This window comes from Opisthorchis viverrini, assembly GCF_000715545.1.
Source record: "Opisthorchis viverrini unplaced genomic scaffold opera_v5_285, whole genome shotgun sequence".
Classification (NCBI taxonomy): domain Eukaryota; kingdom Metazoa; phylum Platyhelminthes; class Trematoda; order Opisthorchiida; family Opisthorchiidae; genus Opisthorchis; species Opisthorchis viverrini.
The window spans coordinates 154,041-163,737 of NW_008751941.1; the positions used below are offsets into that span (position 1 = coordinate 154,041).

The 9,697-nt window shown below is 41.2% G+C and overlaps 1 protein-coding gene across 1 annotated transcript in view; it reads right to left on the reverse strand.

The window, feature by feature from the left end:
• T265_09526 (hypothetical protein) overlaps positions 1–8,860 on the reverse strand; it is a gene marked incomplete at both ends in the record, with an annotated part of 16,242 nt that extends 7,382 nt beyond the window's left edge. The window contains 9 exons of the mRNA XM_009175623.1: positions 1,015–1,078; positions 2,379–2,477; positions 3,177–3,254; positions 4,182–4,424; positions 5,875–5,913; positions 8,200–8,444; positions 8,491–8,651; positions 8,691–8,761; positions 8,804–8,860. Of these exons, the coding sequence (XP_009173887.1) occupies positions 1,015–1,078; positions 2,379–2,477; positions 3,177–3,254; positions 4,182–4,424; positions 5,875–5,913; positions 8,200–8,444; positions 8,491–8,651; positions 8,691–8,761; positions 8,804–8,860 (1,057 nt within the window). The remainder of the gene's footprint in view (positions 1–1,014; positions 1,079–2,378; positions 2,478–3,176; positions 3,255–4,181; positions 4,425–5,874; positions 5,914–8,199; positions 8,445–8,490; positions 8,652–8,690; positions 8,762–8,803) is intronic.
• Positions 8,861–9,697: the final 837 nt, after the last annotated feature.

A 9,697-nucleotide genomic window follows, 5' to 3' on the forward strand; every position in this document is an offset into this window, starting at 1 on the left:
AGCACTAAGTCCCTCCCCCATCCACCTTTATTCTTTTCTTTACAATAAGGCTTTCAAATAAGTCATGGCTGTACGGCAGTGAAGCATCGGTGTTGAGCACTGATGTCATGCTGTCGTTGATGATGATGATGATGATGATGAACATAATTTTTCTATTTGCCTATCGTCCGCCACTTTATCATCTCTACTGATTTATTCATAGCCACACCACTATCGTTTGAACGGCCGTGTTCCTGTTCTGGCGTAATTATTCCGGTGAGTCCACACCAAAGGGAAGCACTGGACTCGAGTTTCGCTCTTATTAGAGCTCATCAGCAGTGCATATTCAATGGCCGTGCCAGGATTTGACCCCCGGACATGTGACATGCGAGGCGAGCGTGTAACCACTACTTCACCAACGCACGTTGGGCGCATCTGAATTATCACGTCTGAACAGGCGAACGCGTTCACACTTGAGCGATGTGATTGGTGTGCCCGAGTACTGATTTACCCATCAGAAGTTACGCTTTCTCGGAAAGCACGTATACACTGTTTATTTAAACTTCTTCCATCTGACAACACTTGATATCCATTTAACAAAACTTCTAAGTATACTGAGCTATAAATTTCAGCGAAGCAATACGCATCCAGTCAGGAATCTTGAGTAAGTCTTAGTTATACGAAGGAACACCTTCAACAACAGTATCTTGAAGGTTCTACGGTCCGAACAGGTCTTCTTGAAACTATCAAGCCTTTGCTGAACTAGACTATACGGTATGGACATTTAGCAACCACTAGTCTCTCACTGGGGATGCACTGACCTAGTGTTTAAACTCTGACACGCAGTACGGTTCCTTTACATCTGAACTTCTTTCTTTGCTCAACAACGTAGAAAATGTCAATAATATTGCCAGTGTACGGTAAAGATTAGGCTTGCCTAAGGAATTCGACTGTTCATTAACCAAATAAATTCGTCAAAATGGCCAAACATCCTTGGAAATAGGTTTCACGTCGCTTGTCGCTGGTTTAACTCACCTGGAGGCCCGTAGAGCAGCAAACCTTTCCAAGGCGAGAGAATTCCGGAAAAAAGTTGGGGATACTGAAACAGAGGAAATCGGATTTTTATAGTGCTGCCAGAAGTGGCAAAACGGTAGGACTTGAAAGACATTCTATTGGCTTTTTATTAAGTTGGAGGACTGAAGTGAGTTCATATTTGATCTGTACTTTACTTATTTTACTTACTAAGAGAGTATTTATGCCCTGATATGAAGTGATTCTAATGGTGCTGGTAACTTCGTGCAAATACCCTGGTTTCCTACACACGAAAGGTTGTTGGTTGGACAGATCAACGCAATCTTGTAATTAGTCAGACTGAGCCTTTTTTCTTGGACTGAGGATTGAGGTACGTCAACATCCATCATATCTGACATCCCTTTCGGGAACAAGGCATAGTTTGTTCACACTCCGGGGGTATTGTAAGCAAAGTTGAGAAGTATAAAATTTATCGATGTGGAATTGATTTATGACGTTTTTCTAGTTTCTGCCTCTTGATGAAACAAGAAAGAATAGTCCAGATTACAACACTTTTATCGGCTAATTCGACGCGTCCACCCATCAGATGGTCTTTGAGCGTGCACACAGCAACGAATTCCTCGATTGGGCGTGTTGCTCAAAATAGTGTGAGTAATATTTTGGAGACATTGCTTCGCCTGTGAGATAAAACACCTTTGCCTCGACAAAAGTGACTGCTTTTCAGAGGAAACGCAGAATGGGATATGTTCTAACTGCAGGTGAAAATTCGGAACATAAGCAAAAGCTATGACCTATGGAGATGGTGCTGGGAAGGTTCAAACACACGTCACACTGGAACCACTGGTATCCTGACGAATTACCAACCACATCAGTGTTGACAATTATGCTTCCCTGCAATAATAATCAACAGTAAGGCCTATTTTGATATACTGTGTGGTAAAAAAGGACGGGAAAAGTACGAGATCTACTGTAGGTTTCACGCACTCACTCTGAAGCACTCCCACATCAAAACGGTCACTGAGACAATCTAAGTATCCAATGGATTGACGTAAAGTTTACGCAGCTGCTTGCTATATGGTTATGGCCACACGTAGGAGGGCTTCCAAACTCAAATATCTAACGCATTTGAAGTATTGTTTCGTTTAAATGCTTGAAGTTTCTTATTTCTTCTATCTTGTCAAGTGGACGAGTACGTAACCTTATACTCATACACTACCATCTCAAATAGGCACAGAAGACGAAACCACTATAGTGTATGGAATAACTAGAGCTTCCAAACCGGTACTCCAGGAATGCAGCATCTAATGGTATAACTGTGTGTAATTGTAATTCACCAGGTAAAACAACGCACACAGGTAAAAACACACTTTGATCGGATACACCACGGCTTCCTTCACCAGTCGTTTGGCCGAACTCAGGCCAATAATGTCGTCCCACCGAACGTTTGGGTTTTCGAGAAAGATTTCCTAAAAGCAAACAGGTCAGTAAGGTTAAATTTTTTAATGAACTTCCTCAAATACTCATTACAATGTGAGTAAACACGCCTCGGTAGCGATAGTGAAATGGTGACAGAGAAATGGCATTAGCTAGACAGTCCTGCTCAACCTATAGTTCTACACGTACATGTGCTTCATTTCACATCGAATCAGTGAACAAATTCTGTTCGACACCAAAATTCGCTTCCCAAAAACCCAAATCGTGCGTGGTATTCAAGGACAAACAAATATCATGGAATACTCGGTGACCAAACACTTTAGACATCTGTGTCCGAATGGCAAGTGCACTGTTCAGGATTTATGAGACCAGATAGGCTCAAGTCGAGTAGGAGTATTACACATTCCTTTATGTAGGGTTGATGGAATCTGTTTGACGTCCCCGGTCTAAGAGTCACTTTCTATTGAGGAAATGCATCTGGATATCTCGTAAGTCGGATCACCGGAACCGTGAACCGGGCTTTGAGCCGCACGTCCGCCTGAAAAGTAACCTTGACAACAAACTCATTTAAGCCGCGCATGAACATCATCTGTGTCTTCAAATGAGTGCATGACTGTTCTGGATTGTTCGCAAGTGTGGGAATTAAAGACAATTCGGACAAATATGATGAAGAATGCTCTTTAGGCACGGAGCATAAATTAGTCCAAAAAGCACGATATTGTCCAACTCACCCGAGAAATTGTCATTGCAAGTTCTCTCCATTCACCTGTATAGCCTGCGTACCCACCTAAGGGCTTCAAAAGTCGTTCCTGCAATTGAAAAGTGAACGGCATCTTTGGGTAATCTCACTGAGTTAGATCACAATGAATTTATGTGGAGCGACAATATTTCCAATCTCTTTCAGTCACTTCGGTCTTCGTGAGGAGAAACCTACGTCCGTGTTGAAAAACAAGTTCTGAAGACACGCGGGATGTATCAATATATTACATTCTAATATGCAATGCCTTTTAGTAGTAAATCTTTTTAGGGTATTCTGCACTAATTGCAAGGTACGTATTGGCAAGTGTTTTGTTTCCAACATTTCCGATGTGAGTTCAAAAACAAGCAAACTTTCACCGGATGCAGAATAAGGCGCATTTGGATGAAAATTTTACTTTCCAGGTCCATTTTTACACAACATTCTCTAAGACCATTTTCAGAGTTACGATCTTGCTTGCACACGTGCACACAGGAAAATAATGCTTTAGAATACCTGAACTGTCATGACAGTGGAAACCTTAAATCATGGTTCCTCCTCCAACCGAGTAACTCACCAATGACCTGATTAACTGGGAAAATTTCCACTAGAAAATAGCATCTAGTTTAGGAAATACAGCAACGTAAACCACCTGTGAGAATGATTAGACGCCGTTCCCCATTCAGAAAGAATTTCGGGTCGGGTATTTATCGCCGTTTGACAACGACGCCCAATGTTGCGAAAGCAATGACGTCACTCTGCTACATGTAAAAAGAGTTTGTTGCCTAAAACGCGCCAGCTTTCTTTCTCAGTTTGCTCGGACTATTCGACCATGTTAATATGGAAGTCTCTCAGCTTATGTCTTTTGGAGGGCCACATTTTACTCCCACTCTATAGGGAAATTAGGTTGCCACTTATCGTTTGTCTGGTTGTAATTTACCCGATATTCGTGATCAAGTAAAAACACAAAGGAGTAAAAGCGGTCATTCTGGTCACGAACTTGTTGATCTGTATTGCCTCTCATCTCTTCCGAAGTTAACTTTGTTTGCTGGTTCAATATCACCCGATAATCGACAATCTGTCCAGGTCTATGTGGTCCAACAGAGGTTTGCATAGACGATGGTGTGTCTGCACACGTTGTGTTCTGTGGCCCAGTGCGAACAACTACTGATCCGTTTGTGCATTGGTTAGATTTGTTCATGTCCGACTTGCCTTCAATTGACAAAGTTACCGCACTGTTCACCTGCCGTCAGATAGAATTTAATGAAGAAACTTGCAGTAGTCTGACGGTTTAAAACGCAAAGAAATTTTTCACATTCATCAAGCAGAAAACATGGCTAATAGACTCGTTACAAGCCGGAAAAGCAATCTGAAATTGGTCAATTTGATATACAGAAGTCTTTTGTAGCGATCTCACGAAGCCGTACAATGGGTTACTACGTGTAATCAGACGTTTATTTCAGGAGTCCGTCTTCATGCGTACATTTCAAAGAATTCAGCACAGTTCTTAAACTACGTCATTTCCAGTATGTGGACATCAAGTTTATCTTATTTGGTCACAAATATGGGCAGTTGGTGATTTCCTTGTAAGGCCAGTAAGCAACTAGCTTAGAATTGCTTGGTCTCGTTTCCGGTATGACCATGATATCTTTCGCCCTGGCGACTGCCGCACCCAACCGAATGCTGCTCTTGGGATCAAGCCACACTGCACCTGTGGAGTGGGTCACTAAATCTTGTATTGGTTTGAATCACCAGGTGCCACCTTGTTTACCGGGCTGTTCAATAACATTCGCTTGTTTTCCGTATAATCAGACCAACGCCTTACCTCAGTGTTTTACTTGTTACCCTTTTTTGAGCCACCACACCGGACCATTTCTAAGTAGCTGGTTTCATTCGGCTATTTTCTACTTAACTTCTTTCGGAACCAGTGCATCCCTTGAACGGCAAAAATACATATTGTGTCCGTCAAGAACAGTAAATAATCTCTGATGATACATCATTTCCATAAGATAGACAAAGGCCTAACTTTCGAAAATGGACAATGGTTTAGAAATATAGGGAACTATTAAATGCTGCTGTTCAAACACGTTTATTTAGCCCAAGAAAACTTCCGGCAAACTGCGATGGGCATTATAAAAGAATACTATTGCCTATTTGCTTGCTGATAACAAATCCAGCTTACGTTTTTGTGGTTTTGTTCCATTTGAAAATGTATCTCCCTATCTTTTTAAGTAATTATTCAATGGTAGTTTGTGGTAACAAAACCCACAATGATGACGATAAAGGTTCGATCAGCAGCATATAATATCCGCTCGCATTGTGCTTCTCTATGTTCATATGTAAGATGCCCAAGCCTTGTCTTATCAAGCGCAATGAGGTTACGAGAAACCGTAAGTGCAGACCACTTAAAAAGTGAATCAATCGCAGATGCCTGACTACATTCTGATGAGCAGTAGAATGAACTATGCGAAGAGAACTTAGCATGCCACTTGTATTATATTCATATGAAATGGATTTGTACATTACAGCCCAACGTCTTTCAGCAGGGACAGAAACACAAAAAGGTGAATGTAACAAATTATGTCGTACAAAGTTACATGATCGGCACGGAAAATCTGACTGAGAAAAAACAAATACAAGTGTAATGGGAACAGAAAGAAGCTCTTGAGAAACGAAAACTAATTATGGCTTACATCGAGATGCTTCTCAGTGTTGATTGCGTCGGCTTTTGACTGCATTAGAAGATGGAATACGCGAGTGCGGTTAGAAATTTTCAGGGCACAACATATAAGTTCCGGCTAGGAGCAGTCATTTCGTAGTTTAGTTTACTCAAATGCAAGAGATCCTTGTTTCAGTTGCAAACTGTATAAGGGAGAAGATGCTGAATGAAGCACAAGAGCTATGTGTTCAACAAGCAATTTTGCAGAGGTGTTGCACACTTTACCGTTGACCTGCTAGCGACTGATCATATGCTGTCGAATTTTTTTCCTATTTTCGTAGGTCATTTGTTTATAGAGTCTCTACTATTCAAGAAGAACAACAGAATTTCACTCATCGATAGGTCCCGTTTCTCTGTTGGCCTTCACGTTTTGCTTGAATATACATATTGTCTCCAACTTCGATATCTACTTGGACTTATGTTGCCTCACTGCCTATATTTTTCAGCCTTGTATTTATGGTGGATCCATCTTCCATTAAATACTTGGACAGTACTACTCCAGTAGCCTCTTGTCCTTCGTTACCACATCACACCGTTAAGCAAACCCCAGGTTGTATAGGAGGCGAGGAACGATTCATCGTATGGGATGAGCCCCCTAGAACTTTTGTACCACTCTTGCTCACTAACAACTACGCTAAGCGAACAGGCCAACAACTGTTGAGCATATGGGAATTATTGGTATTCGGTCGCACTCTCATTGGACCATCAATGAATGCAACCTGTAGATACACGTGATCTGACTTTGTTCACATAGGCACGCAATGGTATCAAATGCTGCCTTGTCCGCATTACTCCTTTGAGAAATTTATTGCTGTTGCATTCCCCCATATTGTGAACACACTTCTCACAGAGACCACTCACGACGAAAATTGCTTGTGTAACTTCTAATGGTTGACTTAAGGACGTTAAGGAACCTAGCCGGCTGTGACCACTCTTCCGAAGGATAACCACCATCATCATATCCGCTTGATTTTGCTGTATGTGGCACATTTTGTCATCCAGTTTCCAAAAGACCATTATTTACCTCAAATGTGCATATGCTGCCAGACGGTGATATGTACATAGAAGTAGTTTCTACGTTCGTCTAGAGTGTTGAACGGGTATCAAATATCATAGATTTAAGTGTTTGTTGTGGCGTCGTCGTGTCAGATAAGCTGCACTATTAGATTATAACCGCTGGGGAAATCAAAACTAGTCTAACATGTGCTTTAGTCGATCCAACCGGTTTGGTTTATTTAGTGCCTTCACGTCCTGCCTCATAATTGCATTGGTGTCCTCACCGAGACAACATGGCCTGAGGTACCACGTAGCCACCCATAATTCCTTCCAGTCAATTCATACTGATTGACCCCACAGCCATTAGTACGAACTGCTTTCAAAAAGGTAGGACCAATCTCAAGCTTCGCTGTTAGGCTAGACAGGTGAGCTTCCACAGTCCTGACGGAATGTAAGTTGTTTACAATGTTGCCGTTCCAGGTCTTCAACCACCGGATCACCTTTTGTTTTTATCCATGTGGGTTTACTCCAGAACTATGCGTACAATTCGGTGACAGACCTAGCTAGAGTTTCCATATATGATTTGGCCTCGTATCCTCGTACTTGTTTTCGTTTGTATGACTGAAGAAAGGGTTTCCTATGTAGCTTTAGTAAAAACGCTGTGCACACGCCTGATTTTCGCCTTCATGTTCATCCCTGATGTTGGTTTGTATGCAACTTTGGGTAACTTTGTTATTTAAAATCATTATGAAACAAACCATCAAAACAGTGAGGAAATGACAGGACTGCCATTTTCTGATTAAAAATCGCGGTATAGACTCTGTGGGAGATCTTTTTTTAGAGGTGATATAACATGCTTCCAGTGAAAAATTCACATAGAGAAATCCAGGCTCGGTGAAAACTATACCCCCAGTTTCAAACTCAACTTTTGGCATTGTGGACAACCAGTGTTGTGCCCTATAAGTTCCAAGGCTCAAAGATTGTTGAAATCCTCAATGCTACTGGTTCAAGAAGTTTTTAGAACACGCTGAAGTTCCTGTAGCAATGTTGTTCAGGACATGGGTCTACTTTTACTCCTTTGCCACTAAGGAGTTCCAAGTTGTGATCAGATTAAGCCCCTTGCTCCATCAGGCAAACGTCTAGATATCTTCAGCACGCAAGACCCTGTTCAAAGTCAGCACGCGACTTGATTTTAACCAGCCAACGGTAGTATCTCTGCGATGTTATGGAACACAAAGAGGCAAAGCATTTTACAGCCAAACTTGTTGCGTCCGTGCTCCAGTAAAGAAACAAAAATAATCACCTTTCTAAATGCTCCCTTCTCACCCCATTTCGGTCGACAATTCGCAGAATAATTTTGCCGTTCCATCGAAATATCTCCAGCCCCGTTTTCATCAAGGAAATTGCGGGGCTTATTAAGCAATAGACTCGGTAAAACAGGTCTGAATAGGGAAAACTCCATAGTAAGTAGAAACATGAAGGAGACAGACTTTTTTGAGGTTCGAATTTTATGACTTCCTCGCAATGAATCGGACATTGGCTGGTGATCTGTTAGAGACGTAGAATGGGATAATTCAGTAGAACGAAGTATTACCTTTCAGTTTCTTTGTTATCCTTGGGAACTTGTGGAATTTTACATAATAATAGCTTTCGTACTCCATTAGTATGGTCTCTAAATCCACATTGTCACAGACTTCGTATTTTCTAAAGTCCAAATTGGTTTCACGAGACAGAGACATGGCTGACTCGACATAGCTGTGATATGTAAATAAAAGCCTTTTTAGTTCAACTCACCCCTCTTCACTCAAGTAGTGCATCACCAGTAATAGAAGATTTTTCTTTCGATTGGCTGATCGTTGTTCTTCCTGGGTTTGACATTTATTTTAAAAACTTTGGAGAAAACTTACTGATTCACGAGCCTGATGGGCTGAGCGAATAGTCTGATAACTCAGGTCCGTTGTCATTGCTTGATGAAGGCTTCAGGTATCTGTATGACCATAAAATGAATTCTCCTGCGGACAACATGCTAAAATAAGCGATGATTAGTTAGTTCAACTCATTTTATAGGCGGATAGATATCGTGACTAACACAGTGAATTAGCAGGCGTAATTAATCCAGCCAGTCAATCAGTCAGGTGATAACAGTTAGTCCGCCAGTTAAACGACGATATATGTGGCTGGTCATTGCTTATTTAACATGTTTCACCTATTCAGAAACTTAAGTGAACATTAGATCAAATGAACGAAGGTCACTATCTCTGACTCAACTAGGGGAATAGGTGTTACAGGTTATAATTCTTTGATAATCGTTAGAATCTCCAAAAGGTGATTTGTTTTTTCTACTTTATGCAGCACACTGTTTTTCAAATCAACCAAATATCCCTTCATACACAGTGTATGTTAGATTATGTAAGCGCTGTGGCCCGACCAAATTCTCATCACATTCGATAATTGTGAACATGGGTGGCCAAAATTTGATATACTTTTCCAAATACGTTCACGAAACCGTGTGCTTCTCTAATTTTGGCGCAGAAAGTGTAAATCTCCCGTTATGGGATGAGGAATTTCGTAAACACTCATTTCTTAACTGCATGGCAAACTACGAGCTATTACCAGCAACATTAAAAGTTGAGGCGGTCATATTTACTTTGGTTAGGCACACAGAGCACTCTTTTATTTGCAGTCGTATCCTTCATCTCAAAACGTAAGCGGCAAAATGGATAAACGATTATTAATCTTGGCTACAGGGCCAACTTTGAGTGGCTTGATAATAGAAGACCCTATGCTATACAGTAATAAGT